Raw genomic sequence first — 17,338 nt, 5'->3', positions numbered from 1 at the left:
CTGAAGGAGAACGTTTATTTAAAGAAACAGAAATAATTGAATCACAGCTCGAATTGTTGACTCTTAATAACATACCGTATAAACTCGTACTAAAGATACAAATACTTTATGAAATATATAGCAGGCATGTAAAGTAAAACATTCTTATATCCAAAGCAAAACACGATTTTTTAAATAAAATTGCATTTTATGCAAAACGTAGGAATTGCACTGAAAACTGAATATAAAGTCAATAATGAAAAAGGTACAGTACATGTGTTCAAACAAATGTACAAATGGGAGTCCAATTTTACACAAAACAAATAGATTGATTTGACTACATCAACTAAAAGCACACTTTGTTATATGTTTATGTAGGAAATAAGTTTCTAAATTCCCCAAATATAATAGTTCAGAAACTGAATTCCTGAAGCTAAAAAGCTAAACCAAGACTACTTCAAATGCACATATATCTGTCTCTTGAATTAAAATATATTGAAAGTTTTTAGATTTGAGCAACCAGTCAAAACGGAATAATATACGTCATCTCATACGACTCTTAACTGTGACATAATTGAATAGTTTTTATTGCTACAACACTTATTAACATTTACGGAGGCAAACGAAAGGTAGTGTTTGGAATAAAGAGTTCAAATAAAAATCATACTATATTTTACTATCCTCTTGCTGTATGGAAAGCATACATGTACATATATTTAACAAAGCAAAAAATAATAATTTTCTTTTGATGCCTGAATGATGTTTCTAAAATTCAGGACGAATATACGCTACCAAATAATACTGCAATATGTAATGTGTTCACAATGATACGTAGCATAACCAATCAATATCCTTATTTTTTTCATCTACATTCATTGCCAAATTTTGTATAATAACGTGTAATCGTGGTGATATTTATGTACTGTTGCGTTATTAAAATTACGTAATCAGTAAGCTTTCTCGGAATAATATATACACAAAACATCATCAAAATAACAATGAAAGGGCAGCAACTGCGAATATAAAATGCGTCGAGGCCAGGCGGTTCTCGGCAGAAGATATGGATCCATCAATGTTTCCATTCGGTCGGTATCTTTCCTCCCACAACTCCATATCGCACGAATCAATTGCAGCAAAGAAGGATATTACTTCGTTCCTTGTGGATTCATCCCTTAAGTACCAAGTTCTCAACAAGTCTCCTACGTCACCGATGAAGCAGGGATGTTGCTTAAGGGTTCTAACGTAATCAAGACATTCCTCCCGGCAAACAAATGGTGTGCATTTTTCTGAGACTGCTTCGTTCATGGCCACAGTGTCGGGGTCTCTGTAATTAAAAGGATAATACCTTGTATTAATTTATCATGTCTGAATGATTAGAGTATTTCAACATTTTGACATCCATGACTACGTTTGAATATTTAAAAATTGACATTGTGTTTGAAAATGAAAGACGGGAGCTTCTGATTTCGTTTCTTTCAAGAATCCGCACCAAGATTGGTATTAGGTGTCCAAGTATTTTCTCACTTTCATTATAAAATTGAAAAGTTAATCTGTTAAATTTTAAATAATTCAGCACTGGTTATTCGTCTAAGATGTTTAAGCTAAAATGAACAACGTTTTTATGTGTTGTAAAGGTCTTTGTATTTGTATTTTGAACCAATTGATTTGATACGCTAAGAAAGTTGAAAATATTAAAAGAATTTAATGTCGTATGCTAAGAAAGATGAAAATATCACACTCTGTGCAAAACGTGTAAAGTTAACTAGCGCAGCATAAGCTTTGCAATTTAAAAATAACAATGTCGGATTGCGTTTACAGTAGGAAGCAAACACAAAGTGATGCTTTAGGAATTCATGCATTATTTTCTCTTTGACAAACTATTTACATATTTTTTCCATACTGATAGAAAACTTCAAAATAGTATCAATATGTGTGTGTATACGAGGGACGGCATGCTATCCTAGCGTATGTTGGTTCAATTAATTACTTACACTGGGTTGAAAATTTTATCAAAATCACACCCTCTCCTGACTTTTCCGTTCATCCATAGTTCACAATGATCAAGTCCCTTTATTGATACACACGCTGAAATAAATACAGGAAGCTACATCTTTCTAATTAATTTATGTTAATATGGAATACAGTTGGAAGCTGGTATTAGTCACATTCGAATCCAAATTTTGATTTAAAAGTACTGGCGACATTCTGAAAGGCTTTGAAAACGAGCACCAGCATGTTATTATGCGCCCGACTAATATACATTGGATGTAGAATTATGCTCATATTCGAAATGTTTTAAACATCAAACCATTCATGTTAACCCTTTTGTCAAGAGAGAATTCATAATATCCGTTAGCCTAAAGCCACATTTTTGTAGACCGTTATCAATTTGCCATGTAAACATTAACCCCGTGCATAAAAAACAAGAGAACATAATAATTGATAATAAATAGCAACAATGTACTAAAGAAAATCGTGTAACCCAAATATCTACTTTGATATTGTTTACGGCAGCTTGGATAAAAATCAAATTACAAACGGACACCTTTGGCTTCGTGCATAGAAGTGACGAATATGAAAAGAGAATTAGTTTCATCTAAATTCCTAACAAAAATATGAACTGTCAATAGCAAGGACAAGCTCAGCAGTCAAAAAGATACTTCTGATATTGTTGACAGGAATATGAAGCAAAAGACTACAAACGCACCATAGCGTAAGTATGGACCTATTGAGCTAATTGTAAACTGTCTGTCAACACACACTGCTCACATTCTGACCGAAAGTTTTCCTTAGGGTAGTAAATAAGGAAAGCAAAACACATTTCTTCTTGCGTCCCTTCGCCATAGTTGACTGTTTTTGTTTTGTCAAGCGATTGCCATACACATGTTGTGTGGAGTTCGTCTCCTGGTCGAACGGTTATAGGATCCTCATATCTGTAAAAATAGGATATATTGGTACTGCGTTCGAACACATGCTATATAGCCTTGTTTCAAGTTTAATATAACAATCTTACTCCATATGTTTGTGAACATTGTAACTTGAAACAACCATTGGTAATATTTGCAAGTTCCATTCTAATTTTGTTTTTATGATTAAGATTTATTAGAATAAAGTAATTCGTTTTCTATTGAAATCATCAGAGGAAGACTTAAAACTTTAAAACGTTCGTCTCTTTCTGCATTTAATATAAAATGACGTCACAAGATAAAGCAAACTATGACGTCGAATAACCGGGTGTGACGTCATCATTTATGAGGAAAATGATAAAGAAAACTTTGTTATAAGATTTGTGTTTATGTTGTGATTCTTACTGGATATCATCTCATTACGGAACTAAAACGACCGTATATATTTCGGTATAAAACAATCCGGGTAATACTTTCCTGCAATGCAAATAGCTCGGGAAATGGCATTGCTTAGTCAGTTTGTGATTTTCAGCTCATCAACAGCGCAGGTAACACATGTACACAGGTGATCGTTTTATATTTTTTATCGGAGCTAAGCGAAGGTAGGCTTTCTAACACATTTCTTGAACGTGTTGAATATAATTGTGAATTATATAAGGACTCTTGACAGATTATATATACTTATGTCATTTATCACATACACCATAGTATAAATAAATCGCATTTAAATAGGTAGGTTTTTCGGGAGAAAAAAACAGTACTTCTGTTCTTTTGGGGTGAGGTCCAGGGCAACTATTGATGTGAGAGCAATCTCGCCGTATCAACGATTGTCTAGATATGTAATTCAAATCTACGAATATCGTTTATGATAAATATCAGAATATTTTGAAAAAGAACGAAGACTGTTTTCATCTTCAAAGTTTAATATTCCATCGGGAACGCTAGGCTAAGATTCGTATTAAAAACAACGTATTTTTAAATAAACCTGTACGCATTGAACTCACTCATAAAACACAGGACTGTTGTAGTCATAGTGGTCATCTTTTGCTAGGTACTGTATACGCCGTCCATTTCGATTCAGTTCTGTGATTTGGGCCTTTCCTGAAGTAAAACAAACCTTATTATAGACGTCAAGTTCTTCAAATTATGTTTGATTACAAACCAAACAAGCTTTAAGAGCATTAAAACAAAGCTGTTTCAATGAACATCTATTAACAGTGAACGCTTAACCTCACACTTGACCAACGACTTATCAATCGTGCTATATTTGTTTAATACTTTTACATTAACGTTTAAAATGAGCCAGTTTCAACATAAAGGTAATGAGGTTTATACATCTTTGAGTACTCGACGACCGAATTCAAAAATCAGCTTTTTAAATGTTCAAAAGAAGTTTCGTTATACATTGGAAGAAATTTATATACCAAATACGATAGTTCTTAACAGAAAAGTGGACAAACAAATGGTATACTTACCCATCGTATGCATGTGGTTAAGAGCCAATGTGACCTGTATATCTCCCGTCATGATCTGATTGGTACAATTGCCAGGACAGGTGCCCTCTTCCACGTGTCCCATTTTACCCGGCGGAATGGCGATGTCACTCTGACCAATCATTAACACACCAGCATTGTAAGGGCGGAGATTTGGAGTGAGGTAAAGTTCGTAGCCAGAACTATCTGTATAACTGTCGACGAGGGAGGGGTTGTTCCAATGGAACTGAAATGGGAATATATGTATCAATTTGATGGGAGTTGTTTCATTCAAATCTTATTGTAGATAACTGTACGTTTAATGGTGTAGATGTGGTTCTAGTGAGTTTGAGATATATTTCATATCTGGTATTGAGACAGTTTTTGTTTTCATATAAATGCTACAATCGCCTGCATGCACATAGTAGCCATAAAACACAAAACAATAATCATTGTAAGGGTTCTTTTTATCATGTAGCTATGTACGATATTAAATTAATTAATCAGTTTATATGTTATGTTTTGAATTCATTGCTTAATATATAATTGGACGTTATAGTAAGATACCATCAATTAAATGAAATGAGACATGATAAATAAAAAATCATCATGATTTCAAACGTCTGGCTACTTGCTTGTTGGGGAAGGTTTATGTAGACAATACAATAATAATACATAACAGTTATATTTACAATAAAAATATCAGTTTCGGTTTAATTGATAGCAAGGGTACATCTATGCTCTGTTCCGTAGTCCCCTAGCTACGACGTTGTCATGTATCCCTCAATTGTCATTGCTGTACTTGATCACACGTATTACACTTACGGATATGAATGATATGATCAGATTCTAGCTAGACCCTAGATATTGTTTTCTCGCTGATAATACAATACGTTGGCAGTAAAACACCATACCTCCATCACAGCATACTTCAGTCCCTCTTCTCCAGCAACCTGGAATCCCATGTCTTCATTGAAACATATCCCAGGGCTACCTGCTGCCCATAAACTTATCATCTCCTGACATGATTGCATTTCACCCTGACAATTCCATGGTTTGTTGAGCTCTCTTGGTGCTGTGTCTGTAATATATATGTTGGCAATATACTTCTTATGTTTTTTAAAACTTAAGGTTTGTAAATAATTGACCTAGGTTAATGGCTTCTGCCCCGACATGCTCCTAAGCAATGCTACCTTTAAGCAATGAAAAAAAGGTGATCAATATTTTAAGTGATTCATTGAATAACGTTCTGAGCAAGCGATTTTTATGCTGTTTGAGGTTTGAAGCCTCTATGGTAAGTAATCGCAAATTGAGTGCCTGAATTATAACCTTATACTAACGCGTTCCCCGATAATTGGGAGGGATACAAGGAAAACTGAAATCGCGCCCAACCATCCAGATACAACTATTCTTAATTTATAAGCTAGTCCTTGACTTTGATTAAATAATTTTGCTAAATATAGAATGTATTTATCGAAGGTGAACGTAATCCGATTAAGTGTCCTATCAATGAGTAACTTATCTCATTGTCACTATAAGTCTAGTGAAAGGAACTGAAATGAGTGAATAACAAGTTAGTGAGTTAGCAACTCCGTAGCATTTAAAACGCTACAAAGAGAGGCAAGAAGGAGTTTCATAATTTCCTACGCAGTGATCTCCCCTGACAATGAGAATAGAACTCTCCCATTATAACTTGAATTCAGCTGTACAATACTTCTTTTTTAAAAGAATGGTTTATTTTATTGCTTAGATAGTTTAATATCATTTTGATTATTAAAGGTAAATGGAGGTTAGAGCACGAAAACAAATCAAAGATATTTAATAATCTTTAAATATGAGTCACGTGATATCTATTCATGGACACATGATACAACCAAAGCTAGATACATCATTTTATATTATGTCACGTATTAAGATTTTGTTCGCAAAGAGGTTAACATAATATAAAACTAGTATTTGTACCCACTGCGAAATGTAATTCAATATTAAGATAATTTTGAAATGCACTGTTTGATTTTCCACCGATCATAAGCTGACCCCATCTGGATCAATATGTAAAGGCGTTAGCCATCAAAGAAGTTATTTAACATTGACAAACAAACCTCATTCACTCTTAAACAGACCTCGTAATGTTTGACTGAATTGCCACAGACTACTGATTTAGCTACGGCTATTCTGTACTCAAAATAATGGTATGTTTTTCAGATCGTAAGCATGGGTTTTATCAAAGTATTAACTGCAGCCCAATACAACTTTCTTCTAATTTCACTTGCATAGATTGCAAAAAAAAAACGTTTATAAAAATGATAATTATTTATATTTGTATACATGTAAAAAAATAAGAAATTAATGCCAATGAATAGGCACGTTAGAATGTTATGGTCCTGTATGGAAAGCATTTAGGAATAACAATAATTACCCATTCCAGAACATCCGTAGACGATGATGTGGTGCATGACCTCCCTGTTGTCGATGATTGGGTTAGAGGCGATCAGATGGTAGGGCTTATCAGATGGAAGCTCAAAGGCCATACACATGTATGTGGTTTCCTGGGCAGGGACTGGCGTTTCCGGGAAACGTATGTCCATTTTGACGGTGTCTAAACAATAAATGTTTTTGTTTTGCAATTTGTGACATGTCGATGCATCTTAAAGACTTAATCTATATTGCATTTGCATACCTCTATTTCAACTTTATACACTTCAACTTCTATTCCTTAAATGAACTTTATTTCGGCTATTGGGATTATCATTCGATGAACGCAACATCTTCGGATATGTTCTGATCATGAGTCATCGAATAACAATATGAATGTAAATTAAAAACATATTTATCTTGTTATTGTTTGTTTTGTGTCAGCAAACCTCGAAGAACTTAACTCAATTTGTTAGAGAGTTAAGATCTATGATATGTTAAATGTATTGTTGTCATTGGTGTTTCAAGTTTACCATTAAAAGTGATTTGAAGTGATGACTTATTCCTGCGTTATTGTGACGTCATTTGATAGTCTGTTTCCGGCTACGTTTGTCGTTCTATTTAAAACTTTTTAAATTGAAATGAGTTTTTTTGCAATTTTTGAACAGAATAATGAACTTTAAGTGTAAATATAAGTAATGAATTGTGAAGTTGATGTCATTATCTGAGATATAAACGCAGTTGGACTGGTTAAAGTACGCATTGGGTCCACACACTTTATCATGCCAAATTGGCGTTATAGCGCGATAATGACATTAATCCCGCAAGTCATTCCTTTCAAAATGTAATATCCGTAAAATGCATATTGATCAAAATAAAAATCTACATTATACAAGCCAGTTACTCCCCGCACATGTGCTACATCTATAGACTCACATACCCCTGGTGGAAACAACAACTAAACTCTACCTTCTGCGTGTATGGGAGGGCAGTCAAACTCTCCGGTATTTCCACAGTCTACAAACGAGTTTCTCCCTGCACACGTGCTACTGTCCAATGGCTCACATACACCTGAAGATAATAACAACTTAACGTACAGGTCGAGCCTCAAGAAACAAGAAACATATAAGTTTGTAATTTTAACAATTAATGTAGGAATACACATTCAAAAACCAACAGCAGAAACAGACATAAAACTTTTCTTAGATTGTTTCATGATTTTTATAGTCAAATACGTCATCTTTTTGTTATTATTTTTTTATAAGCATTGAAAAAATATATTTTGATAATTACACTAAATTTAAAATAGGACGATATTGACTTGCGAATATCGCTGTGATGTAATGTCATTCCAACAAATTGGTCTCAAATAAAAGAACAAAACAAAACAAATTAAACTGTGAAAAACTTATCACTTGTTATTATGGGGTACCGTCCCTAAGGTTTTACCTGGGTGTGAAAGACCGAAAGTGACTGCTGGAGCCTGTCCTTGGCTCCATATACAGTCAGGATCTCCCAGTTCTTCTCCGTTCGTCCGTCCATCTCCATCTGAATCCATTCTGCAGATTGTAGAGTCCCAAACCTATACGAATATAAACAAAGAAAGAACTTTCAGGGATATAGTATATCAAATGCTCTAATGGTGGCACATGTGCGAGGTTGAGTAGTGACGCATTATGTTATGTTACACAATAGTGTGTGTTTTTGTCGTGGAATAAATTGGAGTACTCGGAAAATCCACTAGTTAAAAGGTTATTTTGTCTTTTCAATATAAACATTTACATAAGAGAGGCTTCATTGTGATGGTGTAAATAATCCTAGCTCAGACTAACCTAAGTTTGTAAGTATTATACATATTAATATATACCTTCCCGTTTGCATCAAAGTCCCTTCCAAAGGGGTTTCTAGCCCCTCCACCCGCCTGATTCTCGTGCCCGACCCCATCCCATATTCGAGAGGAGTCACATGGATGAGGTACGCTGTCACCATTCGGGATTTTTATTTGAAGACTTGGGTAGGCATGCACAGAGGAGAGCAATATGCAAACGGCAGGCAACCACCTGCAAAGTATTGACTTTTATTAGAATGTTCATATACTAACCAGTTTTTAACATTCGATACGATTTTTAAAACAATATGAGAAATGTTTGTTTCAGAGTTTAAAGAGTCCACAAGCGAGTTCAAAGTTCACTGTATTGCATATCAAGTATCATAATTGGCGATTAAGTACCTTACTAAAACATATAGCTCAGTATTTCATCTATGACTTTCATAATGGTGATATTTCGGCGTAAATGTAAAACATCATATCAGAGTACCTAAAATTCCAAACCTATATTGAGTTTGAGAAAGTGGTTGACTCGTACGGTCATTATTAAAATGCCAATAGTTGCATTCATTGAACAGATTAATAATTGATAACTGGATGGAACAATATAGATGATTTATTTGTAATAATGGATATTTTGTTTCTCTTCGTATTATATAATTCTAATACACTATATATAGGTATATTTGTTAGGCTTTCAATGTGACCACAAACCAAATTGACATACGAACTAGAGTACCAAGCTACTGCAAGTGCGCTAAGTCAAGACAAAATTTCGAAAACAATTTGAACTTATCCTTTTCATATTTGTAAACAAAAGTGTCTTTGGTGTACTTGAATATCAATTTGAAACATTAAAAGCGTTATACGGATAAGAACATCTTCTTTTAGCAGCACTGAATTTAATTAAGTCTTATATACGGTGGTTATATGTTTGTGTCTCTAGTTCATTGTCATTTAATTCGTAGTTTTCATTATTTTCACTATAGGAATGTTTTGCTTAAATTTGCGATTTCCCCATTTCGCAGTGTATCAATAGAACTCAACATTATGTACAAATGATCCAAGGCTTTAATAAACACACTCGTTCCGACATGTGTGAGACAAAGGTGGTCAATATACTATCAAAACATTTCAGCTTAAAAAAATTGATAACGTAAAGTAGTTTTCCATTTATATTTAACATCGTTGCATGTCTCATTACTGGGTGAGAAATTCTTTCAATACAATGAAATATGTAGAGGAGCATGATCATTGCATTCATAAAAACCGCCGATAGTAAACCCAGATATCTATGAAAAGTTACATTCATGACTCCATACGTAAACAATGACGGAAGATCCGTAATGAGAATAAAAGGTTTGTTAACAGCCATTACCAATTCTACTATTAAAAATACGCATGCATGAAGATTAACAAAGACCAAGCAATGAAATTCCATGGCTATTATGTACCCTATCGAAAAAGACCCTAACATTTATCATTTAATCCCAATTATTTGTTATTTGTAAGTTTTCTTCAAATTAAAGTACATTTTTGTACTTTAAATTTTATGCACTATTGTGAATTGCAAATACAAATCAGCTCTATATTTGTGTTATTTTATGAAATTTAAGAACCCCTTTCACAAAATTAGGAACGCAACTTTTTCAGCACAGTATGGCAATTTTTCGCCAATCAACTGTATTATTACAACAAACAATACATCCCCAAACCCCGACCTCAATTTCTATAGAAAACATTAGCGGTTGGGAAAGTGGGATCACACCACAGAGGTATGGTGAGGAGCATAATCAGCATCGTCATATTCATTGTTAAAATTATCATGTACGATGAAATCACATTTCGATTCCACTTATAAGTCACCAGTTTCTTTACCATATTCAGAATAATAAGTAATATCATTTTCTAACATTTCTTAAAAGTCCTCATTTAAAGTATTATACACAGGTGAAACATCACCCCATACATCAGCTGAACATCTATACATATCCCCGTCAATATTAAATAACATGTGGTCTTATTTAAGCCAAATAATACTATCGTAATGTTTTGGAACAATTTGAATACCGTTTTGTAAATGAAATAAATAGCGATACCACCCTAGCGGGAAATTTTCTGAAAAATATTAGAAATAGATCCATTTAAATTGATATTACCTGATGAATTTTTCCATGGTTCATATAAGACATCTTAACAGAAATGCACACAAACAAAATCTAACCTTAGCAAGCGACGATCACTCATATTGAATCTGTTCCGTTAATACTAATTCCGTTCACTCTCTAAAGGTTTATACGGGTGGAGCTTGTGTGCAGAACCTTTTATTTAAAAATTAACTACTTTCAGTTCAACATTTAGTTCAAACAGTGTTCCATATATTAAGTATTTGTGGAGTGGCAAACACGAGACTTCTTTAAATAAACTGAGGAAAAATGATATTTGCCTGTACGTGTGGTGTGGTCCATTATATTTCAAAATAAATCTCACATGATGAAAAACGCTTAAAGTAGTAAGACCCTTATAGGCATCATTTCAAAATATGATCAGCTTACTAATTTCTGCAAGGTTATCATTTATCATATACATAAAATTCAACATTTTGATAATTACATTTGAATCTTGTGCTGACTCGACATTTAATGTTCCATCTTATGAAAGTTAAATTACATTTATCGAGTCAGCACGAAATTCATTATCTGAAAGAAACCAAACACCTTTATTTTGTTTTGTTTTGTAGACTAATTAACTGTCATTTTTTTCGCATGTATCATAATTTCACTTTTTATATAGGAGATTCTGACCTTAATATGTCTTTTTCTTATTCATTTTATCAAAGTGTGCCATTTTCAGGGTTTAACGAATTGCGCCTTCGACAAAAGCGCAAAATGACAATATTTGATTAAAATTTGACTGCGAAAAAAATTATACGTTACAATGTTTTTGGTAAATCCGCATTCATTAGTGTTTAAAACGCGATGTTTGTTTAATCTGCAATAATAAATGTTGCAATCTTATGAACGTATTCTTATAATGTGACCCTTTCATTTGCGCTGTTTTAAACCGCATATCACAATATGTCCTATTTTTGTAACCCCGGCACATTATTTTAACATGTCAGTTTAAAAGGTAGATATGACTATTCCCGATATCGCTTTGCAATATTTAAGTATTAAGTATGTAGACCTGCGGCCTACAGCCTTACAATAACATTAGTCACCATGCACGTGCCTTTTACATGCTTAATATACACACAGCATGCACGAATTCCGAACAGGTTGGAGAATACAAGAAGGAGGAAACTGCTGCGAAACAACGTAGACACAGAGTCCGACAGATAAACATTGGTGATTGAATCTTTTAAAAGAGATAATACAACTGCTGAATGTGACAGCGCATTGGCTACATGATAGTGTGTAAAACGACCCTGTGACTTGCAAGGTGCTCGAAAAAAATCAATCCGCGCTATTTTTTAACGGGTAAACTCAGCTGAGACAGTGAGTGAGATGAGATGATTGTTGCGAATATTCTTTATATCATGTACAATGATGTATCTTATAGGCAACATACAAGCTCGAATTAACAATTCTATACTTGATTTAAGGAAATACTGTATGTGCCAGTTTTCGGACAACCTGGTGTCCCTTTAAAGGATGTTTTGTTTAATGGATATCAGATATTGTCTGAGGCATTATGTCACTATAACTCTAGAGCGTCTGTCGAATCTTTTTACGCGTTTCGGTCTTTATCGTTGGTTTTTAATGTCGGAAAATAGCCCATTGAGCCTATATTTCTTCTTATCATATACCCGACAGTAAATGAAGATTATAAGTATCTTCCATGGCCGTGAGTGTAAGATAGGTTCATCCCAACCCGAGCGTAGGGTGTTTTGCGGAAACAAGGTTTAGCGAGTTTCCGCAATACACCCTGCGCGAGAAATTGGATGAACCTATCTTACACGAGCGGCTATGGTAGATGCTTTTTCTCCCACCTGTATTTGTTGTCGGAACTATTTTGTGCGTTTTTGAAAATAAATGCGTATGGATATGTGATGATTCGTGGTTGTCATTGATATGCGCGCAGTGATTCAGATTATGTTAATAGTCAAATCGGTCTTTAAATAGTTCTGAGGAAAATGAAACATTGTTTCTTGAAAGGTGCGTGAAACTTTTTTTTATTATGACATTTGAAGCGATAAATAATTAATAAACATTCTAAATATTGCCACCAGACAAGGTTTCTATGATGCAACAGACGACAGGTTTCAACAAGGGAGGTAATTACAATGTGATGACCATTAAAAAGGAGTTCCATCCGGGTACTTGTTTTATCTTTGCCCGTGGACAAGATAAGAATTTCTAGCATGGTTAAAATTTTAGATCTACTTTTCTGAGGTGGAAGAAACTTATATCTTGTATTGGAAGGATGAACCGTATAGGATGGAAAAGTATGGGATATGTGTACGCACGTGAGGTCATACATGGAAACACACTGTACAATAAGGTTAGTCTATGATTGAACATATAAAAAAATAGGTATAAAATAAAAAGTACATATTGTATGATACAGAGAAATAATATTCATTTTTATAACAATAAATTAAAAAAATAACCTTAACAAGTCAGGCTCACCCATATTTAATCACTTCACTAAAACGGCACATTCGTGTAATTTACACACGTATATAATTAGAGCTTATATTCTGAACTGTCAATTGAAAAAAATAATATTCGGTTAAGTACCTATGGTTCAACATTTAGTTCAGACAATGTTTCATATAGCAAGGTACACCCTGGTTTATGAAAACGATGGATATATTTTGTCCAAATACTAGCCCATAAATGCGTCTTAATATTTCAAATACTATTTGCACCTGAGTGGACCCTTTGTGTTAAAATTGTGTTAAAATCCGGTACGCGGCAGAAGGTAAATACGATGCACGAAAACAAATTAAAAAAGAAAGAAAAAAAGTAACATGGTTTAAATTACTAAGGCTTTCAACTATGAGTGGAGATGAGTCATAAATACGTAAAGTATTTATTTCTTCTACATTATTCATTTAAGCTAAAACGCAATATTTGATTTGTCTACAATCTGAGCCATTTGTCTTTACATCTAAGTCAAAACTGAGGTTGATCAGCTATCGCCGAAACAATATTAATAAGGTATAGATGATATATGATTACTGCAGTTGATCATCTGATTCAGAACCCTGAGTTTATCTAACATATTCATTAAAATGGTAATCGCCCTAGTGTCTATACACCTTAGTCTAAATTATTTTAGCAATGTTCCTGTAATTAAACACACACAAATGGATGTTATATTTATTATACATTTAAGATTTAGAATATCTACTGATGTAGGGTTGTAATCTAGTGCAAAATTAAACCAGGTCTTTGCGGTTTACATGCAGTGGCGTACATGCACGACTTGCAAATACAATTAATCTGAGCGGTTCCCTGATATACAAAACAACTGAACATTTATCACGGACGAGCAAATATTATTCCTTTCGTCTCAAGCTCTTTAAAAAAAAAATAATGTATTACCTTTCACGTGATTTGTATTGAACACATAGAAGCACAACGCCCTTTTCTGTGCACATTATTTATCTTATTCAAATACAATTCAGCGATTAATCATTCATCTTTCTTTGAGGAAAAGAAAACGTATACTATATTTCATTTTTGCAGCTATAGATATGATGTTAAAAAATAAATTGAAGCATTTACGCCTTTTGATATAAGTTTTAATAAAAATCTTTCTTTTATTATTATTTTATTATGTTTAATGTACTTCAAATATAAAAAAGAACGGTTTTATAATGATTTTCTTGACGACATTTTTAACTGCTATGAAATTGGAAGTAACAGCTGCGTTGAGGTTGTTTAGAGGTATGCAATATGTTTAATGATCAATACGCACTGAAGCCATCGGTGCCGCATACGGTGCCGTGACACGACAAAGTCCACCTGGACACTTTAGTTGATCAGGAAGCACTTGAGTCAGCCTGTAAACAATGCAATAAAAACCCTTCTTTCATACCGGACGTGTGTTTCCGGTCATATGATCAGTGCTGCAAAACCCGTCTTACACACCCCGTTTAAGATGAGTCACGCGCATCAAAGCGCCACTTTTTATTTCTGTTATTGTATGGTTTATGAAAAGTGTAGTAACGTGAACCCTAACGTAGACGACTTTATATATGCGTTAGATTTGTTGTTTACCTTATTTCAGGCGTAAAGGACAGCAGATGCTCCAGTTGACATTTAAATTGACTAGATACAGAACCAACGATCGTGACATATCTAATAACATTTATTTATTCATAAATTAAGAAACAATCTTTGCAAACCAAAAAGATACTGTAACACTTATACTATTGCTTTGATTAAAGTGTATATATACTTGTGAATGTTCTTTCAATGATAACGTTCTTTTTTATTCATAATCTAGAATGATATAATTCAATATTTACATTGCTGCAGGGTGGTTCTCTTTCTTGTTGGATAAACTTGTACTAAAGGATTTGAAAAAGTTATGTTTTGAAAGATTCAAATGTGGCCGAAAAGTTGTGAAAGTTGGCGTCTGCTGGGCGCTCTTGTATTTATACTATCCCGCGCCTTGATATTGGTGATGATCTCATGGCAATCATTCGCCCCAAAACCAATCAGAAACCAGGAAAATCCAAAATGGCCAATCTCATCCAGACAGAAGCCGTGCGGAAAATCCGTAGATTATATTCCTCCACCACATTAAATGTAGTGCAACGTACGGAATCCAGGCGAAATTCCTTTGAAACGTACTCCGTTCATGTAAGCGCAATCCGCCGTGACGTTAAAAATGTAAAGTACGTTTTAACGTAACCTTGTATGACAGAGGCATATCATTCACCTCTAAAGCATGTTTTACGAAAAGAGATTATTTCAAGTAATAGAGACCGCCCCAAACAATCTGTTTTACTTCCGTGTTTCAATTAACAACCCGAAATTACTAAATGAAATGATATAATTAAGATAAGTTAACGTAAGTACATTTGAAACTTGAAACTTGTTTATTTGCTTAAACGCCTATTTCTACATATAAATGCATATTCAATGGCGTTGTAAAATAATGAATTATAAGATAATAAAAGCAATACAGCAATACAGACACAATAATTGAATAACCAGTAATCAATGAAAAAAAAAATACGAATATTAGCACACAGTACACAACATACATAGTTCAATGAATAGTATATAAATTATTTACAACATGATGGGTGTTAACCATCGTGTAAACAGACAACAGCTCATAAATATATTGGTAAATAGTTCATGAGTAAACGTTTTAAAACAATGCATAATAATCTCTGAAAAGATGGGTTTTCAAATGTTTCTTGAATATGTTTACTGAATCACTTTGTCAAAGGCTCAGAGGCAGTTCATTCCAAAGCTTAGGGCCAATAGTTCTAAAACTTCTGTCACTGAAGGTCTTTTTCTTATTTAAAGGCACAACGTAGCATCCTATTGATGATTCCGAGGATCGTAGTGTGCGTTTTGAATCTTTTCTAGACAAAAGTTCACTAAGGTATTGAGGAGCATTTCCAACGGAACAGTTATACATATAAGTGAGGATCTTAAAATTAATTCTTGCCTTTATGGGTAACCAGTGCAGGTCATATAATGCCTGTTTTGAACTATCACCCCTAAAGCGTTTGAGAACAAGTTTGGCACACATATTCTGGATGCGTTGTAATTTATGTAGTTCACAATGAGCGACACCATACAGAATGACGTTAAAATAATCCAAGTGTGAAATAACTAATGACAGAACTAAGACCTCAGTTGCTTCTTTGGTTAGAAACTTACTGATAGTTTTTATCTTAAAATAGTTCAACATAGCAGTTTTACACTTTCTTTTAATATGCTCTTTGAAATTAAGTGTGGCATCTAGAAAAGCACCCAAATATCTGATATAATTATGCTGTTTGATGTTATCACCGCATATTTCAATTTCTTTGGTGTTACATTTATCCAATTGCGGGCGACTACCAAACATGATAAATTCTGTTTTGGATGCATTCATTTTTAGTTTGTTATTGTTCATCCAGTCGTTTATGACTATAGCACAACCTTGAAGTTCCTGAATTGCAGCCTCTTCTGCGATTGTTGTTGGTTTGAAACGAACGTTCGCTGTATGGTCGTCCGCAAACCCAAACAAGGAAATGGACGGGGGCACAATGTCAAATAGAGTCCCAGCATAAGTCAAATAGAGCCAAGGACCCAAACAACTTCCTTGCGGGACACTACATGTAAGATGGCGCTGAGATGAAGAAATTTGATTCACCTTCACGCAGCAGCCACGTGGTCGCAGGTACGAATCCACCCATTCCAGCGCTGATCCACAAACACCATACTGGTTGGTCAATACATGGACGAGAATGTCGTGGTCGACCGTGTCGAACGCCGCACTAAGGTCTATAGCTATTAGTGCCGTAACCTAAGTACATTACACTATAACCATGAGCTATTGACTGTATAGTCACTGACCGGTGTATACAACACAGCTTTTATTGCAGGTAGGGGGAAAGTAATGTATTTTCGCGGCCAATGAAAGTTACTGTTGACAACAAAACGCAGGCATTATTTTTATATACTAGCTGTATTACTCATCTTGAATACTATAATATTCAAGAACTGTTTGGCAAATATGCATAGCCAATAACATTACAGTATATAATTATGTCTTTT

General features: G+C 34.1%; 1 protein-coding gene across 5 annotated transcripts; it reads right to left on the bottom strand.

The window, feature by feature from the left end:
- LOC128223975 (DBH-like monooxygenase protein 1 homolog) lies at positions 1-13,343 on the bottom strand. Of its 5 annotated transcripts, XM_052933528.1 has the most exons (12): positions 11,318-11,336; positions 10,825-10,921; positions 8,640-8,832; positions 8,222-8,354; positions 7,742-7,843; positions 6,777-6,956; positions 5,272-5,438; positions 4,361-4,604; positions 3,890-3,986; positions 2,749-2,912; positions 1,971-2,064; positions 1-1,303 (listed from the first exon to the last, which is right to left on the bottom strand). In XM_052933528.1, the coding sequence occupies exons 2-12, from the start codon at positions 10,845-10,847 to the stop codon at positions 967-969; spliced, it is 1,734 nt and encodes a 577-aa protein (XP_052789488.1). In that variant the 5' UTR covers positions 10,848-10,921; positions 11,318-11,336; the 3' UTR covers positions 1-966. The 5 variants fall into 5 exon arrangements, 4 of the variants coding, with proteins under 4 accessions (XP_052789488.1, XP_052789485.1, XP_052789486.1 ...); XM_052933525.1 differs by lacking the exons at positions 10,825-10,921; positions 11,318-11,336 and adding an exon at positions 13,232-13,341; XM_052933526.1 differs by lacking the exon at positions 11,318-11,336 and having other exon boundaries at positions 10,825-11,027.
- Between the last annotated feature and the right edge of the window lie 3,995 nt (positions 13,344-17,338).

This window comes from Mya arenaria, chromosome 17 (genome assembly GCF_026914265.1).
Source record: "Mya arenaria isolate MELC-2E11 chromosome 17, ASM2691426v1".
Taxonomy (NCBI): domain Eukaryota; kingdom Metazoa; phylum Mollusca; class Bivalvia; order Myida; family Myidae; genus Mya; species Mya arenaria.
This window is presented reverse-complemented; position numbering and strand designations above follow the sequence as displayed.

Coding starts and splice junctions, on each gene's coding strand:
- LOC128223975 (XM_052933525.1), bottom strand. CDS start 13,263: ATGTGCCGTTTTAGTGAAGTGATTAAATATGG. Junction 6,957..7,741: donor CCCTCCCATACACGCAGAAG/GTAGAGTTTAGT, acceptor TTTATTGTTTAG/ACACCGTCAAAATGGACATA. Junction 2,065..2,748: donor GGAAAACTTTCGGTCAGAAT/GTGAGCAGTGTG, acceptor TATTTATTTCAG/CGTGTGTATCAATAAAGGGA.